The 22,586-nt window shown below is 35.8% G+C and overlaps 1 protein-coding gene across 5 annotated transcripts in view; it reads right to left on the minus strand.

Annotated features, from left to right (window-relative positions):
* Positions 1-22,586, minus strand: part of LOC131156978 (calmodulin-binding protein 60 D-like) — a 57,648-nt gene that overhangs the window by 18,771 nt on the left and 16,291 nt on the right. For 2 of the 5 annotated variants that reach the window (XM_058110763.1, XM_058110762.1), the window contains 5 exons: positions 17,890-17,957; positions 1,608-2,101; positions 1,356-1,516; positions 1,071-1,274; positions 230-467 (listed from right to left, as the gene is read on the minus strand). In XM_058110763.1, the coding sequence (XP_057966746.1) occupies positions 230-467; positions 1,071-1,274; positions 1,356-1,516; positions 1,608-2,101; positions 17,890-17,957 (1,165 nt within the window). Of the gene's footprint in view, positions 1-229; positions 468-1,070; positions 1,275-1,355; positions 1,517-1,607; positions 2,102-2,257; positions 11,283-17,889; positions 17,958-22,586 lie in introns of those variants that run through there. The other 3 variants (XM_058110767.1, XM_058110765.1, XM_058110766.1) reach the window with 2 other exon arrangements.

A 22,586-nucleotide genomic window follows, 5' to 3' on the forward strand; every position in this document is an offset into this window, starting at 1 on the left:
AAAGAAAAAGAAAAAAAAATTTCAATCTCAAAGAGGAACATAAGACTAATTTCCATATAGGTTGATAAATGCATCAAAACGTACTAGAAAATGATTCCCAATTTTTCTAGGACTTTCTAAAACTTATATGTTCCACAATGCAATTAGATAGTTTTAGTGGGACTTAAGCAAGCTACTGCCCATCCATCCTAAAACTAGAAACATGATATTTGCAGCCACCAATATTTACCTCCAATTGGTAGGACCAAATCCATCGATAATTGATCAGGAGGCACTGAAGGAAGCTCGCGTGTTGAGTGCAGTTGACGATCTAATGCATTAGAGTAATCAACAGAACCCATCCCAATATCATTTCTATAAGGACTTGATCTCTTGTTTTTCCTAAAGCTCAAAAGTGACTTGCCATCATACTCTACAACTTGATTCCAATTCTCATAAGCTTTCTTCACCAGGGTATCCACATAGACCTGCAAAAAACCAAGGAAAAAAAAGTGAGGTTTAAGTTCACAAGCTGCCCTACAAATTTGGTAAGTTCTTAAGAAAAACATAAAAGCAATAACTCAAGTTTCCACTTAGGTTGATAAAGTTCAGCTGGAAGTAGAGAATGATGTTAAAGATTTATATTGTACAGATCATACCGGATTCAATGGTGATAATGCTGCCACGGAACTTAGTCCAATAATGTTCACTTAGATATATGCCCCAAAACATATTCACAGGTCCAATTCAATTTAAAATGCATAGACTCTGGGTAAAGAACTATATAGAACAAACCACGCTGAATTCAGTGGTCATTGTGTTACCACAGAACTTAAAATATATAGCCCATATGTTCACAAAAGTGGTCCAACTCAGATCAAATGTGCACATACTGAGCTAATTTAAAATTTAATAAAAAATTAAAAATAAAAAGACAGTAAGGAGGTATGACATTAAAGAACTGCTATCAGTTTCAGTACAGAGCTTAATAACTTTATGCTAATAATACACTCAGAAACTTGTTAAACATAACATGAAAGCAACAAAATATGATCCACAAGAGAGAGGTGGACAGCAGCAATCATACCAACCTTCTGGCTCTCGGAAAGAGAATCAGCACAACAATACTGTTCCCCAGAAATAAGGCCACTCAGCTCATAGATGTTGTTAAAAACAACACCAATATTTCTTGAATTATCAGAATAATATACATAATGCTTCCCACTCAGGACGCAAGTCTTTGCATGCTCTATGAGAGCATCCCACATCTTATTTGACATGCCACTTCCCAGAATCTACAATCATCAGACAAATTAATTATAAAAAAAATTACAGAAGCATAATATTCTTATTTGACAACCATATCCCAAACTTACATTCCGTAGTTTTTGAGTCTCTCTGACTACAAGGCGAAGAAAATCTTCAACTGTGAGTATTCCCGCACCATTTAGCCTCTTATGAAATGACCCATCCTTGCCAATCTTCTCCAATCTCCACACTTCATCATTTAATGCAGGAGGATAGTGTTTCTTGTATACTGCCAAGTTGTTAAAAAAAAATGCAGAATGAATAACAAAATTACACAAGAAGAAAAGGAATAATAAGAAAGGCATTGAGCAACAGCCTACATTCCCCTCTGTGATCCTTAACAATGAAAGCCTCTGTCTTTGCCTCACGTATGTGTATGCCCTCACAAAATCCCAAGGCAACCTTCAGCCCAAGTCTAAACTTCCTGCTCCTTATCCAGCTTGAATTATCAGTAAATGTCAGCTCGCCCAATGTTCCTACACCTTCTTTGAGTGTGACTTGCAAATCCCCAGTCAAAAGTGGTCTCTTTCCATCACGTTCTTTGACCACATGGCTATCAAATTCTTCTTGAGCCCAGCCTTCATCTTCTTCATTGTTAAAATCACCTTCAAGCACAACAACATCCAGTTTCACCGATGATTCAGGGCCAGATGTTACTACATGGCCACTGTTAGCATCAACCAAGACAATATGGATTGCAGCACCCTGCTCTCCTTCAACTTTTGCTCCTGTGAAGAGAGGAAGAGACAACCTCGACCTAAAATGCAGCTGCAAGTTTCTTCCATCTGGCCCTCCAATCCGCATAGGTGAAGACCTGAAATCTACAGTGTTAGAGAAGACAATTCCACCATGCATGAGCAAAAAACTAACGGACGCAGAAGTTACAACTCTGTTGTTAAGCGTTGAAATGAGAAACAAAAAGCTAGGACATTAAAAGGCTGGAATTGAATGGCCAAGAGAGATTTTTAACCTGCATAACGGACGAACAGTTAATTTAGTTGGAAATCCTGATCTCCACACTTTTGCATATAGTAGAACACAAAATTGCAGAAGCATTCATGCTCCCCCATGCACAAGCATATACACACATATAGATAGACCTCACCAGCCTTGTCACTAGAATTCCACAGACAGAAAAGAAGGACAATGGCATTTAATGGAGGAAATTGATTAGCAGGTGTTTATTCTCAGCTATGTTCTCGGTTTTCTGCTATGTTCTCGTTACTGTCAATTGTTAATTAGATACACGTTTTATACGATTTGGGAGCACTAAGTAATCCTTTATCACTTTTATTTTAACTCTTGTCACTCCTGTTTTGTGTAGGATGGTAAGTAGGGCTTTGGAAGAGGTCTTGAAAGGGTATTGTGAGGGAATTGAGGATGTTAGTATGTCTCCAGTTTGCAGTTCATGATACCACATCTTCATTGTCTGATGACACCCAGTTTTCCCACTGTATTGTCACCTTTTTACCACTTCTGAGCCGGAAAATTAATACGGGTTAGATTGGTACTGGAATTATTCTTTTAGATTCTAAGAATTGAGAATAGTTTTGCCTTCTTTTCTGGTTGTAGGATTTTGGAGCAACCACTAATTTCTCTTGGCTTCAGCTTGCAATCTCCACTTTTTTATTCTGGGATCGTGTAGTTACAAACATTGTTTGGTAGTTCAACGGTTGGAAGGATGCTTTTTCTTAGGAGATCACATCAGCTTCATTCAAGTATCTACGTCCAGTATTCCCTTTTATTAGCTGTCTCCGTTTAGAGTTACTGTCAAGATAGCTGAGAGAATTGAGAAGTTCATGAGAGATTTTCCTTTCTTTTTTTTTTTATAGAAAAAGAAGATATATTTATTGAAAAAGGAAAGAGTGTATGAAGAGGAGAAAACAATCCTACTATAAAAAGGAATAACCAAAATAGACTACAAAACAATCAAAATAAACCGCCTTCCAATATCTTGAAGATCCAAGAAAGGCACCCCCTTTATAACTGCCAGCTGCAAAAGACCAGTGAGAAGCCAAGTACTGAATCCTAATCCAAAGCAAACAAGTGAAGTACCAGAATTCCTCTTTCTTAAAAGATACGAGCATTCCTTCCCACCTTAATTCCCCATAAAACTGAAGATGCCACAAGTCCACAAAACTAAGCCACCGCCACTCTTCCCAGAACCTGTAAAAGAATGATGCAATAATTTCTCACCCAAATCTGGACCAACCCAATTCTCCCCAAAAAGAGCATATAATTTATTCCAAATCCCACAAGAAAATGAGGCAAAAATAAATGCAAAGCAGATTCTGAGCTATTTACAGACAGCTGGTCCCAAGCCCGAGTGGAGTAGGGTTACATTAGGTAGCTGACAACCAATGTAAAACTAGTCAGATCTTTATGATATCAATCCTTTCCAAATATTCATCCCCTACGAGCAAGTGTAGCGAAAAATGGGCAAAGGTGGGCTAATTTGGGTCATTCTAGATAGGAGGGGGTAAAGAAGTTTGTACAAGAGACTAGGGTTAGATTAGCAACTTTGAATATAAGGACACTTACAAGTAAAATCATGGAGATAGTTGACATATCAATTAGAAGAAAAATCAAGGTAATTTGCCTTCAAGAAACTAAATGGATGGGGAAGAAAGCTAGAGGAATTTTAAAAATTAGGATTTAACCTTGGTACACTAGAAAAGAAGAAGATAAAAATGGGATAAGAATCATTGCAGTCAAAGACCTAAAAGATAGTTTGGTAGATGTTAAAAGAGTAGGGGTTAGAATCATAAGAATCAAGAGAGTTTTATGCCAAGAGATAATAAATGTCATTAGTGCTTATGCTCCCCAACAACCTTAAAAGACACTTTTGGAAAGATATACAACAATAACAACAAAAAGCCTTCAGTCCCACAAGGTGGGGTCGGCGGTCAGCTACATGAATCCCTTTCCGCCAATTCACCCGATTGAGAGCATTTTCCTCTACTAGATTCAAAGCTATTAAATCCTTCCTCATTACCTCATCCCAAGTTATTTTAGGCCTATCACTACCCTTTTTCATTCCAGAAACAATAACTAACTCCCTTCTCCTCACAAGTGTGCTACTATGCCTACGTTTCAAATACCCAAACCATCAAAGCCTCCCTTATCTTGTCTTCGACTGCTATGACTAGTTTATTATGTATATGCTAATGTTATACCACTCATCCATATTACAAATTCACATATCGACAACTTTTGCTTTTTTGTACATGTTTCTTAGTTGCCCAACATTTTGATCCATAAAGCATGGCTGGCCTTATAATCGTCTTCTTATAGAACTTTCCTTTTAATTTTAAGGATACACAGCACAGCTGATGCACTTCTCCATTTTACAAGATATCAAAACAACTAATGCTATTCATTTCTTAATTATCAAGTTTAATCTTCTCTCCAATACTGCTCACATTACTGAAATTACATTTCATATATTTTGTCTTATTTTTATTTATCCTAAACCTTTCAACTCTAAAGCGATTCTCCAAAGTTCTAATTTGATTTCACTCCACTCCTCTCATCAATCAAGAAAATATCATCAATTAAGGCAATATAATCTACAAACAACATACACCAAGGGATCTCGTCTTGGATATTCCTAGCAAGTTCATCAATCACTAAAGTAAAAAATATAAACTCAAAGTAGAACCTTGATGTACACCTATTGTGATTGGAAAAATCTCTAGATTCCCCCTACTATAGTCCTACAACTAGTCATTGTTGTATCACACATATCCTAATGACTTCAGTATATCTATTGCATACCCCTTCTTTTCTAAGACCCACCGAAGAACTTCCTCAGGTACTTTATCATAAGCTTTATCTACGTCAATAGAAACCATATGTAAGTCCCTCTTTTCCACAAACTTTTATCCCCAAACTTTTTCATTAATATTCTTTAAAAAGATAAAGAGCTTTTGTTGTTAATCTCTCAGACATAAAATCAAATTGGTTCTCTGAAACCTTTGTTTCTAATCTTATTCCTTGTTCAATTACCCTTCTCTATAGTTTCCTCAATTTCTCCGCCACTTTTTTTAGTTAACCATATACTTCCTTTATCCCCTAAACATTTCCAAACTTCAATTGGTATATTATCTGCTTCTACTTAAAGTCATCTAACTTCAAGGACCGTAATTTTGCGAATAAATATCCTATTTTTAATACTTTCCTCATTTGTCACTTCTAATTTCAAGTTTTCATTTTGGTTTTCATTAAACAACTTATCAAAGTGTCTCCGCCAGTTCTCTTTTATGTCTTCTTCTTTAGTTAAGACATTATCATTCTCGTCCTTTACCTAAATCTTTGCATTTTCTTTCTTTAGCTCTGGCAAGTTTATAAATGTTTCTTTCTCCTTCTTTTTTATCTAGTCTATTATTACATAAAGTATCATAAACTCTATGTTTAGCTTCACAAATGGCCTTTTTTGTATTTTTCTTATAGCCTCTTTATACTTTTTCAAGGTTTTCCATAATTCTACAACTTTTTGCCACTTTAAATACCAATTTCTTTTCATCTTAACAGCTTTTTTGAATTCTTGATCCCATCACCAACTTTATTTACTACCTAAGTATCTTTCTTTAGACCCACCTTAAATCTCCTTTGTTATCCTTATGATAGAGTTAGTCATCCTATTCCAAACAATATTTACATCTATCTTACCCCCTATTGTCCAAGCACACTCTTTGATCATTTTGTCATTGAATTTTACAACTTTTTCTCCCTTCAAGCTCCACCATCTAGTCCTTTTGGGTTGATTTATGTTTCTCTCTCTCTTCCATTTTTGAGTATGTATATCAAATACTAGGACTCTTTGTTGGATAGCCAAACTTTCACCTGAGATAACCTTACAATCCTTACAAGATAGACGATTCCCCTTCCTCGTTGAGAAGGAATATATTTGGCTTTTATTTTTGCCGCTTTTATTTTGCCCACTCTTGAAAGTTCTCAAATGTTCTCTTTTTATAGAGCAATTATTCAATATAACCCAATCGTAAGATATAGCAAAATCAAAAATTGTATCACAAGCCTCATTTTTATATCCATATCGATGGCCTCTGTGTATCCTCTTACTATATTATCCTTTCTAATGTGTCCACTCAAATCAGCTCCTATGAATGTCTTTTTAGGCAATGGTATCCCTTGTAAAATACTATCCCTATCTTCCCAAAATTATTTTGCAAGGTTTTTTGCTAAGCCTACTTGGGGAGCATACGCACTAATGACTTTTACTATCTCCAGGCCTAGAACTATCTTGATTTTAATGATCCTATCCTCCATTTTTTTAATATCTACTACATTATCTTTCAGGTCTTTGTCTACAATGATTACCACCTCATTTTCTCCTTTCTAGTACACCAAAGTTTAAATCCTAATTTTTCAATTTCTCTAGCTTTATCCCTACCCATTTGGTATCAGGACAGCAAATTAAGTTAATTTTCCTTCTAATCATTGTTTCAACTATTTCCATGCTTTTGCCTATAAGTGTCCATGTATTCCAAGTTGCTAATCTAATCCTAGTTTCTTGTGCTAACTTTTGGAAAGATATGGATAATATTACTCAACGATTATGAAGGTCTAAGAAATTGGAGCTGATTTGAATGGACAAATTGTAAAGGACAACAAAGGTTATCAAAGGATACAAAGAGAATGCGGATAAGAAAATAAAAATGAGCCCAATGATATGATCATAGACATCACCATGTCATATGATCTTGTTATAACAAATATTTGATTTAAGAAGAGAGAATATCACTTAATATCCTTCAAAGGTGAACAAAATAAAAGTCAGATTTTTTCATGACTAGGAGGGGAAATCATTTATCATGAAAGTGAAACTTTGAGTATACTATTTAGAGTTTTAGTGTTAAATATATGTACTAAAATTTGGATAAGAAAGAGTAACACAAATCAATGCAAGAGAACTAGGTGGTGGAATCTTAATGGAGAAAATATAGTAAGCTTTAAAGATAAAATGATCAAAAGGGTGATTGGACAATAGAGATAAAACAAACACAAACACGCTGTAGAGTAGGATGGCCAGTTCTATCAAAAAGAAAGCAAAAGGGATTCAAGGTGAATCAAAGAAAGATTCTTGGCCAATTAAAAAAGTTGGTGGTGAGATCAAGATTTCCAAAAGACATGGCAAAAATGTAAACATAGAAAACTTTGAAAAGTATAGAGAGACAAGAAAAGACGCAAAAAAGGCCTAAACAAAAACTAAACATATGTTTATGATAATTTATATGCTAGATTAGATACAAAAGAAGGGGAAAGAGACTTTTAAACTTGCTTGAGTCAAAGAATGAAAAATCAAGAACTTAGATAATGCACAATGTATAATAACTGAGGATGATAATGTCTTGGTTAAAGAAGAAGATATAAAAGTGATTACGCGTCAAAACTGCGTAATTGGGCACTTTGATCCGGTCTTTACGACTTATATTTTTAATTAAATGTCCAAATTTGTCCAATATTTTAATAAAGTGCCGAAATTATCATTCTTGAGTTTTATTGTGCAATTTACGAGTTTTTGATAATTTTTTATCGCAGGAAAAGTCCCGGGAACCAAAACTGACACCTGTTCGTATTTCATGCATAACTTTTCCGTCCAAACTCCGATCGAGGCGATTCAAATTTCTAGAGAAAGAATAAAGAATTATTTATAACTTTCATATTTTGAGTTTTGTGAGAAACTGGCTTCGGAAGGGTCAAATATTGCGGTGAATAGAGAGCAAAAATGTGACCCGGCCATGCAGGCCGGGTCGGGTTGGCTAAACCGGGTCTAGGGCTTCCCCCAATCTCTTTTAAATTCTTCTTCTTCTCTCCCTTCTTGCCTGAACAGCCCTGCGGGCTGCTCTCCATCTTCCCCTTCTTCATCTCTTCTTCTTCTTCTTCTTCGTCTCCTTCTCTTTACCTTGCTTTATTCTCATCCTCTCTCTCTCTGTTTCTATTTTTATTTTTCTTTCCCTAAGCCCAGCACCTCCACAGCCTCCCCTCTGCAACCCCTCTGCTGCAACTCCTGTTCCGGTGACTCCAGCACAGCAGCTTCTTGGCAAGCCCTATTGCAGCAATCCGAGCCCTCCTTTGCCCCAGCACCCCGAGCGCTGCAGCAGCAACCAGCCAGCCCCGGAACCTACCTGTTCAGCAGCAATCCAGCCGCTGTTTCAGCCATCCGAGCAGCTCCACGGATCTCTCTCTCTCTCTCTCTCTCTCCCTCTCCTCTTATCTCTTTCTTCTTCCTTCTTTTTAGTTTATGTTAAATGTTATTTCTTTTTAAACCATTGAAATTTTATTAAAGACTTGGTTCCCTTATTCTGTTTTATTTATTTCTTTATTATTTATTTAGATGCTCATTTAAGTGTAGTTTCTCATTAGTGTTTAATTTTATTTAACTTATGTATTTAATTAAACGAAGCTTGGGTTAGTTAGGATTGGTTCGATTAAAGTTCGTATTTTTCTCATGTTTCGGTATCTTTAAGTGTTAGGTTTGTTTTATTTTGATGTCTTTCGTTTTATTGATGCAATGAGCCACCATGGAATTAATTTAACCCGAAAAGTGTGTATTGTTAGCATGAGTGGCTAAGTTCGGTAACTCGGGTTGTGGGTCAATGTCGTTTGTTTTCTATGGTTTATTAGTTCTCCTAAGAAATTATTGATAAACTTTTATTTGGTTGAACCCGAAAATTTAAGGTATCGTTGATAAATCGCTAGCTCTTATTTCTTGTTTTGTTGTTGACGTTAGGCACATCAAAACCTTGATTTAATTTAGGATTTTAATCAACTAATTTTTACATAAAATTCGGTTGATGCTTAATGAGAGTTTTTATTTTCTTCCGTTTGGATGTGGCCAATTTACTCGATCTTTAGTGATAAAATTTCATCTTATTAATGCCTTGATTGGATTAACAAGAAGAGGAGTAAGGCCTAGGAAATTAGTAAACGGTGGAAGCAAACAGACGTTGAACCCGTAACCCGAGTGTTTGGTAAAATTGTTTAGTTTCGGTTGCGTTATTAGATTTACATTTTTGGAAAATTGATAAAATTTCAGTTTCATTTTGATAGTTTACTCAAGCTTCTCTCACTTTGTTTACTGTTTTCAAAATCGTAAAAGACAAAAAAAAAATTTTCAAAACCCATTTTTCAGCAACAGGATTTCACTAAACTTTTATAAATACTTTGATACTCAGTGGTCCCTGTGGAATACGATCCTAAACTCATCCTTGATACAACTTGACACTTCTGCACTTGGAAGCACAACTCAGAACGAGTCAAGTTTTTGGCGCCGTTGCCGGGGACTAATTGGTGTCATCAAAGTGTTTCTCAGATTTCAGAGAGGTGTTTTAGAGCTGTGAACGTCTTCACAGCCTGGGTGATATCTACTTCCTCTCCTTTGACCTATTTGCTTTTATTGCGTTTATACCGAGTTGTATGACTGGTTGGGCTAGAGATAACACATTTAGACTAGTCAAGACAGACTCATCCATCTCATCATCGAGTGAACCTGTTTCACTTGAATCACCATCTGACACGCGTAGCATCATGGCTGAAAATGAACCTCATGATATGGAGAACCCTAATAGGACACTCAGAGAATATTTGCAACCTGTTAGGACCAGCACCCCATCCTGCATTATTCTACCTTTGAATGCAAATGCTTTTAATTTTAAACTTGGGATGATTCCATTGTTACCTCATTTTCATGGGATTGAATCTAAAAACCCATATTTGCATATTAAAGAGTTTGAAGAAGTTTGTTCCACATTCATGGATAGAACATGCACTGAGGAGGTAATAAGATTGAAATTGTTCCCATTTTCTTTAAAAGATAAGGCAAAAACCTGGTTTTATTCCTTAAGGCCAAGATCCATTGGGACTTGGCAAGAAATGCAAACTGAGTTTTTAAAGAAATTTTTTCCTATGCAAAGAACTAATGCTTTGAACAGACAAATCATGAATTTTTGCCAAAATGATGTGGAAACATTTTATCAGTGTTGGGAACGTTTCAAACACCTCTTAAATGCATGTCCTCACCATAGGTATGAGAATTGGAGGGTCATCAGTTTTTTCTATGAGGGGTTGCAACCAAAGATGAGGCAATTTGTGGAAACAATGTGTAATGGTGAGTTTTTCAACAAAGAGCCTGAAGAAGCTTTTGACTATTTTGATTATTTGGCTGAAAACACCCAATCTTGGGTTGTCTCTGATGTGTATGATAGACCTGAAAAGCAAAAATGTATTAGTGGGGGTGGTAAGTATCAATTGGAAGAAGTTGATGATTTGAATGCTAGGCTTGCATTGATGTCCAAAAGGTTAGATTCCATTGAGCTTAAGAAGGTAAATGAAATGCATGTTTTACCATCATCTTCTAAAAAATGCAGCATATGTGAGGATCCAGGGCATGCGACTGATGCATGTCCAACTATTCCTGCTCCTAAGGAAGTTTTGCTTGATCAGTCTAATTCGGTGTATATGGTTTCTAAGATTTCTTATGAACCTTATTCTGATACTTACAATGCAGGTTGTAGAAGTCATTCAAATTTCAGTTGGACAAATGACCAAGTGGAGCCATCTCCCCAGGAACAAAGTCAATACATTCCTTATGCAGCATCTGGCCAAGTCTCGGGACCCTCTTACTTTGCAAATCAGCCTCCTCCAATGCAAAGAAGGGAAATAGAAGATTCCATACAGCAGCTAACCGTTAGCTTGCAACAGTTCATGGCAAGCCAAAATGTGATCAACTCTGAAACTTCTCAAGCCATCAACGAGATAAGCACCAATTTGACTAGACTGAACACATTATTGAATGCTTTGGAGATAGATGAATCTAAATTTCAAGCCCAGCTAGATACTCAAGTGAAGATTGCAATCAGGGAACCGTTATCCTCTATTGAAGCAAATGTCAATGATTGCAATGCCGAGGCAAATCTCAGTAGTGGTAAGGTGACTGGTGCATCAGATGAAGAAGTTGAGCAGAATGGTGAGCGTTTAACCTTCAAGGAACCAGGTACAAATTTTAATGTTGATGCTTCTAAAGAACCAAAGGTAACTATTCCGAAAACTTTTCCTCAAAAACTGGTTCTTAAAGAAGTATATTTCCTAGAAACTATACTGGATAAGGATCCTTTCTTGTTAAAACAAGAAAGACAATTTGAAAATGTGTTGTCTGATATTGTGGAGAGCATTGATTTATTCAGAGATTACTTGTGTAGATAACAAAACTGACCCATTGTGGTGGCTCAAATTGGGAGACCCGCCAGTTCAATTTATAAATCTGCACCCACCGGATGAAATTCCTCCTGAGCCTCCTCCAGACACACTATGATGTTTTGCTTTCCTTTGTTTTCATTTTGTTTCATTATGTCTTATTTTTAGTTTATTGATAGGGACAATTTCCTTTAGTTCAGTTTTCCTTTTCCATTATTTCTTCATCCAGGTACGCCCCACTTTTCCCGTGCACAGTTTTTCTATTTCCCCTATGCTTTCACATCGAGGACAATGTTCCATTTTAGTTGGTGGGGTGAGCATTTGCATGTGACACTATGCACGTATACGTACTGGGTTTTATATTAAAAAAAAAGAAATCATCAAATATCAAAAAGAAGGAAAGAAAGAAAGGAAGAGTAGTGAGGAATTACATTGAATTATGCTATGCTTAACATTGACTCGTACCCTTCACATACCTGCATATAACCTAAGAACTACACACTTGAGTCATTTATGCGTAGTTTCTCTTTATATGATTTTATGACTCCATGAATAATTGATTGGTAGTATATTCGTGTTAATTTGGTTATATAATTTTCTGTATTTACATGACATCTCACGAGGTTGAATACACACTCACGTGATTCATTGCACTTAGGGTTTCCTGTGAGCATTGAGAGAACACCCGTGGCGACTATGACACCTTGTGAGATATCCTTGAGCTATGTATCGTCCTTTTGAGTGTTAATATCAAATCAGAGTTCATGGAACTCAATTCTCTTTTTTCTGGATGATTCCTTGTACACTAGTCTTTGTTTTTGATTTGCTAGCCTAGAGGTGACTTCTAGTGGGGAGATAAAAACCTAGGTCTTGTAGCCTACTCAAGATGTGAAGGCTAAGCCACCCCTAGAGACAGACTTAGTTCATGGACCACTATTCGAACTCAATTCCCGTTGATGGTATGAAGATAACAAACGAAGTGTAATGATTGTCTTAATTGTTCAAGAAAAGGCAGAAAAATAAAGAATGAGCAGAAGAAACAATAAGAAATAAAAATTCGCGTGAAATGAAATGCTAATGTCTGCTCCACAGAAATATCACAAAAAGTCAAGGACACAACACATGTTCTCTACATACGAAGATTCTTCAACCAATTAATGCCTCAGATGTGTTCACGACAAGTTTGTGAATAAGTTGATCTAGGGTGGTCTCAGTTGGATGTGGCGAGTAGGTGAAAAGATGATAGGGTGAAGGACCCGACACCTCATAGATAGGCTAGATCCTTTCCAGACTAGTCCACTCCGTACATTTACCGTTGTTCCTTTTATTATGTGGGATGTTTGATCGCAACACTCCTCACATATAATGAGCGAACCCATTTCTTTCTTTTTGAGTGTTTTTTAGGGTATACCGGTTAGGCCGAGTCAAAGCGATCGTTCTGTAGGTGTCCACTAGTATCCTAGGTGTATTGAGTCACACACACACACACCTCGAGAGTCTACCTGTTTATACTCGGACTAATATGACTGCATTAACTCTGAATGTGCCACTGATTAACTTCATGTGAGTATACTGCACTTAAATGACATATAAATGATGAAACTTGTATGAGTGATGTGCTTTGGAGAATGTGCATCGAATATGAACGAGCATGTGTGAAATTCAGTTATATTCTTGTATGTGAAACGGTATGCTTGTGTCGTATGTGCATTGATTTCATGATCACTGGAGTTTGAAGTTGTAGGCACCGCCCTGAGATTCATTCACGTCATTTGCTAGAGACTAGCAAAATGTTAGTTGGGGGGTGATATGCCTATCGTCAACAACAAAACAAGAAATAAGAGCTAGCGATTTATCAACGATACCTTAAATTTTTGGGTTCAACCAAATAAAAGTTTATCAATAATTTCTTAGGAGAACTAATAAACCATAGAAAACAAACGACATTGACCCACAACCCGAGTTACCGAACTTAGCCACTCATGCTAACAATACACACTTTTCGGGTTAAATTAATTCCATGGTGGCTCATTGCATCAATAAAACGAAAGACATCAAAATAAAACAAACCTAACACTTAAAGATACCGAAACATGAGAAAAATACGAACTTTAATCGAACCAATCCTAACTAACCCAAGCTTCGTTTAATTAAATACATAAGTTAAATAAAATTAAACACTAAAGAGAAACTACACTTAAATGAGCATCTAAATAAATAATAAATAAATAAATAAAACAGAATAAGGGAACCAAGTCTTTAATAAAATTTCAATGGTTTAAAAAGAAATAACATTTAACATAAAATAAAAAGAAGGAAGAAGAAAGAGATAAGAGGAGAGGGAGAGAGAGAGAGAGAGAGAGAGAGAGATCCGTGGAGCTGCTCGGATGGCTGAAACAGCGGCTGGATTGCTGCTGAACAGGTAGGTTCCGAGGCTGGCTGGTTGCTGCTGCAAACGAGAGGTGGCGAAGCTACTTTAGTAAGTTGTTAAATGAAAACCCAATAAAAGGCTTAAACTTAGAAGTGACAAAAGAGGAAAAGGCTAAAAATCTGAGATTTATTCGCAAAATTAGAGTCAATGAAGTTAAGATGGCACTAAAAATATGAAAAGTGGGAAATCTATAGGTCTAAATAACATCCCAATAGAAGTTTGGAAATGCCTAGGGGGTAATGGAAGTATTTTATTCAACACAATAATAAAACCAAGAAAATGCCAAATTGGAGGAAAAGCACTTCAATACCTATATACAAGAAACAAAGGTGATAATAATCATTGCAAAATTAAACTTATGAGTCAAGCAATGGAACTATGGAAAAAGGATAATTGAACGAAGAATAAGGATAGAAATAAGGGTCTCAAAGAATCAATCTAGTTTTATGCCTAAGAAGATTAATGGAAAAGTTTAGGGAAAAGATGAGAGACTTACATATAGTTTTTATTGACTCAAAGAAAGCCTATGATACTGTACCTAGGGAAGTTCTATGATAAATTTTAGAAAAGAAGGGACCATGCAGTATGATAGAGTAACGACTAGCATTAGAATTATAGGTGAAGAGTTTAGAGAATTTCTAATCACAATAGATGTATATCAAGGATCTTCTTTGAGCCCTTATCTTCTCGTTTTGGTGATTGATGAACTTACTAAGAGTATCCAAAACGAGATCCCATGGTGTATGTTGTTTGCAAATGATATTGTTTTGATTGATGAAAGTAGGGGTGGAGTAGAATCTAAGTTAGAATAATAGAGAGAAGCTTTAGAATTTAGATGTTTTCGAATAAGCAGAAACAAGACAAAATATATGAAATGCAATTTTAGCCATGATAGGCGGAACATTGGAGAAAAGATTAAACTTGATGGTCAAGAAATTAATAGCACCAGTAGATTTCGATGCTTTGGATCTATTATGTAAACAGATGGAGAAACTAAAAGGATGTAATACATGGAGTTGAAGCAAGTTGGGAAAAATGGTGTGCCCAGGGCGTATTGTGTGACCATAGAATACCCTTAAAATTAGAAAGAAAGTTCTATAGGATGACTATAAGACCAATCATCCTATATGGATTAGAATATTGGGCAACTAAGAAATAGCATATCCAAAAAGTAAAAGTTGTCAAAATTTAAATGCTAAAGTGCATAAGTGATATAACGTTAAAAAGATAAGGAACAAATATATATCTGCAATAAGTTAGGCTTAGCACCAATAAAAGATACAACAAGGGAGAGGCAACTTAGATGATTTGGGCATCTGCAGCGCATGCTAAATAGTGCACCTATGAGGAGGAGGGAGCTAATTACTATTACCAACAGTAGAAGGGTTGGCTAGACCTAAAATAACATGGAATAAGATAGTGAGAAAAGATTTAATAGCTCTTAAATTGTCTAAGGTAGATGCCCTCAATCATGTGAATTGGCAAAAAAGGAATGTAGCCGAACCCACCTAGTGGGACTTAAGGCTTGGTTTGTTGTAGTTTTTTTTCTCAGAAAAATAAATTTCATTAATAGGGAAAGAATTGACAAGGAGGGAGACTAAGAAATCTCCCAAAAAAATCTGGAACAAACCAGAAAAAAACTAAAACAACAAAACAAAAATCAAGCCAGCCAGTTTTTCCAATCCCAATTTAAATCCTAAAAGCTAGCTTCCTTGAAAATTCCAAACCCAACACACTATAAAAAAGTCAAAAACTGAATTTTTTCCCATACCAAAGACGAATTCAACTTCTTACCAAAAAAATCTACACGTTATGTTCCAACCATAAACCTCATAAAACTGCATACCTGCTCCACATCCATAGAGTTGCCCTTTCCTTCCTTCTTCCAAAGCCAAAAAGAAGTGACTAACAAGTCCTCCACTGAATGGGGGCATACCCAACTCTCTTCCACTACACCAAACAATTTATTCCAAATCCTCCATGCAAAATCACAATGCAAAAAGAGGTAATGGTGAGTTTGAATACGTCCAAAATTCAATGAAATATTTACAAGAAAACACCCCCAAATGATCCAAACACCAAGAACGAACATCCCTGCCCAAGGATAATATGCAATTGTTCAATACGGACAACAAAGAAGACAACTCCACCATCACCCTATCATTTTGAGGTCTCTTTAAATGAAGATTCCTAGAGATCGGAAAGCTACTCACGTTATCCACAAAAAGAAGAAATAACTCTGTTCGGCTCAAAGCACAGTCTAAAAAGACGAGGAAAAAAAGTGGAAAAGAAATGTTCCCAAGCCATGGGTCTTTCTAAAAACAAATCCAGAAACCCCTCCCCCACTTCAAATTTAGTGTGAGGGGTGAAAATAAAGTAAATATAGGAAATAGACCTTTGCAGATTCCCCAAAGAACATCTCAAACTAGCATGTTGTTGTCACTGTTGCTGTAAGTACAGAATAGAGTATAAACAAGATCTACAACATGGGTATCCACAACATGCTGCCCACTAGACCAAAAAGCAAAGTTTTAAGCCATCTTTCTTGTATGTAGAAAGACAAGTTCCCTCTGTAGTAAAAGATCTTCTTTCCCTCCATATCAACTAAAATACAGCGAACACCATAACAAATGACAAATGAATAAAGATAACATTCACATTCGTTTGTTTTAGGTATGTAAAATTTCATATTCTCCCAATGCCAAGCTTTTAGGTTAAGTAGTAATCTAATGTGATAACAGAGCCATGTTTCCCATGAGGCCCCATATGCTATTCATGTTACCCACATTTATTCCATGGCTGTTAAAAATTATCTTATTCCCTATCATGAGGATTATACAGAGCATGGCCTTAAATTTCCACAAAATCTCCGCTTTCCGCCACCCTCGAAATTGAAATGGCAGATGATTCTCATCTTGCATAATTTCTGTCAAAATTTCAACAAATCATCTTAAATCCATCAAAATCTCAAAAAATCAGCAAAACTTGTTGAAATTTTAGCTGTAGAATGTGATATTTAGATGCAAAGTGAAATTTCTCTCTTAACTTATCTTACATTTTTTTAATTGAAACAATAAATTATAACAGGGGTTTTTGAAATTACGTGAAAAATTAAACTCACAACAACATTTTATTTAACCATTCATGTCTAAATTATATTTATTTATATAAATAATTATATTTAATTGATTTATGAATTTCATTTATATTAACCTAACATGTTTAGTCCACATATTATATTACGAATATGTTTAATGCACATCATACAACGAATACGTTTAATACACATTATATTACAACTATTGCACTTCATACACAACATAGATGCATTTAATTTGTAATATATTAGCCCTAAAACTTACATTATCATGTCTATCAAACATTTCAAATGTTTCATAAAAGAATTTCATGCTTTACTACCAAATTCCATCATTCTTTCAAATTGTAATAGAAATTGACATCGAAATCAAAATTTCCATACTTTTGGAGCTTCAAATTTTTTTCAAAATCAAGATTTAAGACCTTGATACAGAGTTTATTTATCTCTGCAATTGGACTGCACATTTAGGGGAGGTGCATTGAGGCTTGATATGCATTGCTGGCCTGCAACATGCCATAACTCAAATTTCCACTAATCTTGATCATAGTACTGCTTGCCATTCTGGTGCAACGGTTTTTCAGAAAAATAGCATAAAGAACATGAAATTTATATATCTCTCCTTGCACAATTGGGCTGCACATTTAGGGGCGCATGTTGAGGCTTGATATGCATTGCTGGCCTGCAACATGCCATAACTCAAATTTCCACTAATCTTGATCATTCTGGTGCAACATGTTTTTCAGAAAAATAGCATAAAGAACATGAAAACGCATAATCACAAAAATTCCCGGATTAATGCAGAAATAAATTATAAATATTAATGAAGCTAACCACCATATTAGAAACATTTGGGTACCTATCAGACCTTCCATTAAGTCTAGGAGGCCCTAACTTTGCCAAAGCACGCTCCACTTCTTCACTAACCTGTTAAGAATGAATTGTATAATGAACCAATCACAAATAAAAGAGAGGAGCAACATAACAAACATAGACTTATCTTTTCTCACCATCTAAGCATAACAAAATGTTAGCAGAACAAGAAAATTAATTCCAACTCAATGAATTATCACTCAGAGGATTCGCTTAAATTTAACCACAAGAAAACACAAACATAAATCCAAGTCCAAATGGTTCATAAAGTGCATTCAGCTTGATTCTGATTATTTTTCAAAATTTGAAAATTAGTTAACAAATGGGAATTTTCAATAATGCAAACTGCCATTTTACACTAATCCTCTTTAGGCTTTCAGATTTACCCAGGACAATAACATAGGCTGACATGCGTCTGCTCACAATCTCAACCAAATCTATCCCTGGCACATCTCTACATTATCAACATTTTGCTTTCCCAATTGCCAAACCGCAAAGGCTCAACCTTTTTTTCCACAACCTCAACCAAAACTCTCTTAAACACAATTCTGTATCACAAGTTACTGGGAATCTTAATTCCAAGTGGGAAATGCATTCTTCAAAGATGTGCTTCTGTAAAGGTAAAATGCACCAATGGTCACTATACCATTGACTACATTCATTGAGTTCACTAAACTTTTACTTCTTGCAATTAGGTTGCTGAACTTCACAAAGTGTAGGCATCCAGGGTAAACAACCTTTCATTAAAAATGCTCACATGGCAGCTCTAGCTCCCACTCATACAACTTTTCTACATTTTTGAATTTTTCATCTATCTCTTCCCCCTCACGCCCCTGGTTTCAAATAGGCCGGGGACAAGCTTCTGCAACTGCAAAGGTTCTGGATAGAGTGCAGCATCCATGTTGGCAGAGAGGCAAAAGGGGTAGCCAATCTGAGAAGAAGATGGAGAAAGGAAGAAAGGGAGGGATGTGATATGGGAGGCCATTGTGGAGACAACTTCAAGGAGGCAGCAACGGGCTTCAAGAAGATGGAGAAAGGGAAAGATGTGATGCGGGAGGCCATTGTGGAGACAACTTCAAGGAGGCAGAGCAGGCAATGGAGACAGTCTTCTTCACTCCAAGATTCCTTCCCACCACTGTGAAGCTTCCATGGAGTCGCGCCCTCGAGCTGATCCAGCACAAAATTGCAGAGATAAGCCAGACAGAAGAACCCACAAAGACCCCAAGATGAAGGTGAACCAGGGGAGATATGCAGTGATTGAACCAAACAATATGAGAACCATAGATACATCCATATATGCTGCTGCACACTAGCTGGTAGGATGAATGTATGAGTATTTCTCAGAATTTACACAGGCAGGATTCTGCATACTGTGGACTTGACTTGAAAGTCAGCAGGAACTTAAGGCTCTACTTGCTGGTATCACAATTTGACAACAATTAAAACTGGTGTAGATCCTTGTTACATTTTCAGAGAGGAGACTTGGAGAAAAAATGGGAAGGTGTCTTTGCCTTGGCATTTTAAGAAAAAGGTGCCCAAGAAGAGGATTAGGAACCTGAATGGGTACTTGCTCAAGTATTCGAGGGTTACCCGTACAATACAACCATAGCAGTTAGAATCTTACGATTAGAGATTCAATTTGTATGATTTGTATCAATTCCACACTAAATTGACTCAGATCTTACTAGCAAATCTAAAAACAACTAAATCATTGCTGAATCTATTGATTCACCTCATTAATCTGATGAATCAATCTGAATCTATCGATACAATTCTGTAACTATCATATCTTGACAGGCCCAACTATTTAAAACCCCAAAAACAACATTTATTTTTTTATTATTACACAATTACCTTCCATTCCTCCTCTACATTAGTTTTGTGCTAAAAAAGAGGAAAATACAGAACTTTACGTCTTATGTTGCCTTCACAAAACCATTCTTCATTCTTAGAGTATAGTTTTTTACATTGAGAAGAAGTGGCAAAACACTCATCGGCCAAGGTGGTACTTCTGTTTCGTTGTGTTTTAAAGATTCAAAAGTTGGTTCTTTTAGTAGATTGTTCAATTATTATCACTTTTTAGGTTAATTTTTTTCTTCTTAATTCAAGACAAAATATGCTTGAAATGTTTTTTTGTTAATATTGTTGATAGACACCAAAAGTTTTGTTTTTTTTTATTTTTTTATTGATTCCTTCCCTTAATCAACATAAAGTTCTTTTTTTTTATATATATATTTATTAACTCATTCCCTTACTTTTCATTTGTTAAATGAAAGCATACACATGAAATATGACTTTTTTATTGTCAAAATTTTTAAAATGTATTTTACCATTTTGCTTGTTGTTACTTGTTATTATATAAATATATATATGTGTGTGTGTGTGTCATTTAGAATCGATTCTGGAAATTCATTCCAAATCTTAGGAATCAATTCGATTCTCGATTCTCGATTCCCAATATTGAAATTTTGATTCACAATTCAAATCTTGATTTGATAATTATGTATACAACCAGCTCCTGGTTAAATTGATAATCACTGCATTTTATGTTTTTCTGGAATGTCTGCAGTTCATTTTACCTTAGAATTTTCCTTTTCCTAGACTCTTGTTTTTTTACCTTCTGCCTTGACTTTTAGACTTCTGTTTTTCCAGTCCACGTTGTTTCTACAATGAGAATGGAAAGAACCACTGAGGAAACCTACAATTACAGACGCCTGCTCCTGTTGGAACCTATGGTTCTGAAAAGAACATAGATCATGGTGGCGCTCGAAGTCATTAGATAGTGCCATAGTGGTTACCCGAAAACCCCAAGATTATATGTATGCCTCTTTGAAGATTTTTTCCCCTTTTTCTGTTTTGCATTTCTGCAGGAGAGTTGTAAGCTAGGATAGGATGTAAATGGAGGTTATGGAATAGAAGAAGACATGAGAAAACACATAATAAAGGGGATCAGAAGCAAAAGAGAGGAGGAGATGAGTACGAGAGAAGAGGAAAAAAACCAAAAAAAAAGTATTTCATTGTTGCTGTTTCCGGAGACAACATGAACCAACTGTCGCCACCTTCGCAGCCACCTTCACTTCTTGTGGTGTACCTCAACACCCGCCAACAGCATTTTCCACCCATCCACTCTCTCTCTCTCTCTCTCTCATAACAGCATGCCCCGAGTGGGTCGCCACAGAAACTCATTAAATATTCTCTCTCTCTCTCTCTCTCTCTCTCTCTCTCTCTCTCTCTCTCTCTCTCATAGCAGCATGCATCAAGTGGGTCGCCACAAAAACTCATTAAATATTACCATTCTGTTGTGGTTCTTCTCCACATTCTTACCGGGTGATCCAGGAATTTGCCTATGATTTTTTCAACTGATATTTCGATATAGAAAGATCTCCTTATTTCTTCACCGCGGGTTCTCGCTTCTTTAAAAGATATTAAATCACCATGGGATACTTTAAAATGAGTAATGCTTACCATTCCATTATTCACACAAACCCTTCGATGACTTTCGGCTGCCTTGCTTGAGAAATAGTTTCACGAAAATGGAGACGAACCGGAATAACGTCCGATCTGGGGAATGGGTCGTCGGAGCTCCAAGACTGGTAGTTCCCAAAGATGGGAAGGGGAGCAGAGATGCGAAGAGGATGGCCTAAAGGGGGCAGAGATGGAAATAGATAAAAAAAAAAATTCAAAAAAAAAAAAGGGGGAAAAAAGTAGCAAGCATGAGTCCTAGAGTTGCCATGTAAGCAATATTAACATTTTTGCTAGACAGAAATGGGAAGATTGCTACACTTTGATAAGCCCAACGACCTAATGACAACAATTTAAAGTTTAGTGACCTCAATAGGTTTTAATCAATAGTTCAATGACCATAGGTCATTTTACCTACTTCTGCAACCAATATGAAACTTACAAAAAATTTTCTAGGGAAATCTTCGAGATAAATATGTCAAAAAATCGAACATTAGAAAGACCATGGATACCTACAAAACATGTTGCTTGCTTAAGAAACAATAGTAAATTGATTATAAAAAAAAGCCTATATTTTTAGTGTTATTTCATACTTATCGCAATGCCCATATTACCTTTTGAAGGCTAAGCTAATTTGCTTCTAAAGGTTCAAATTTTTGGATAATCAAAGAAAAATTCATTACAGGCACCAAAGGGGTGTTGCTTCTAAGGTTTTAGGAATGTGTTTCCCAATATGTATATATAGAATCACAAAGATGGAGGATCTCAGTAGGATTGGTAGGATCAGTAGGACTGTAAGATCCTACAATACATTTATATATTTAAAATCTTTGATAAATTACCAGTCCTATGGACATAGTGTTTTGTCCCTATATAACTTGTACAAGAAATGGACAACTTAGGACGTCCTTTGGTTTATTTTATATGAACGAAATTATAGACTAAAAATTTATTTTTGATGATTATTAAGTGGTGCAAACTCCAAATATTAATGCTCAGGTTGAGGATGAAGATAGGCTTTTAATACACTACTGCATTTGATGATAATTTTTAAGATTTTGATTAAAATGAATGAGCTAACTTGAAGATAGGTTTCTCCCTCTATTTATAATACAAATTAAATACATTCTAATGACAATAATACCCTTACTAACTTTCACTAATTACATACTAACACACTTAATAATAATAATAATAATAATAATAATAATACTAAAAGAA

This window comes from Malania oleifera, chromosome 6, assembly GCF_029873635.1.
Source record: "Malania oleifera isolate guangnan ecotype guangnan chromosome 6, ASM2987363v1, whole genome shotgun sequence".
NCBI lineage: Eukaryota > Viridiplantae > Streptophyta > Magnoliopsida > Santalales > Ximeniaceae > Malania > Malania oleifera.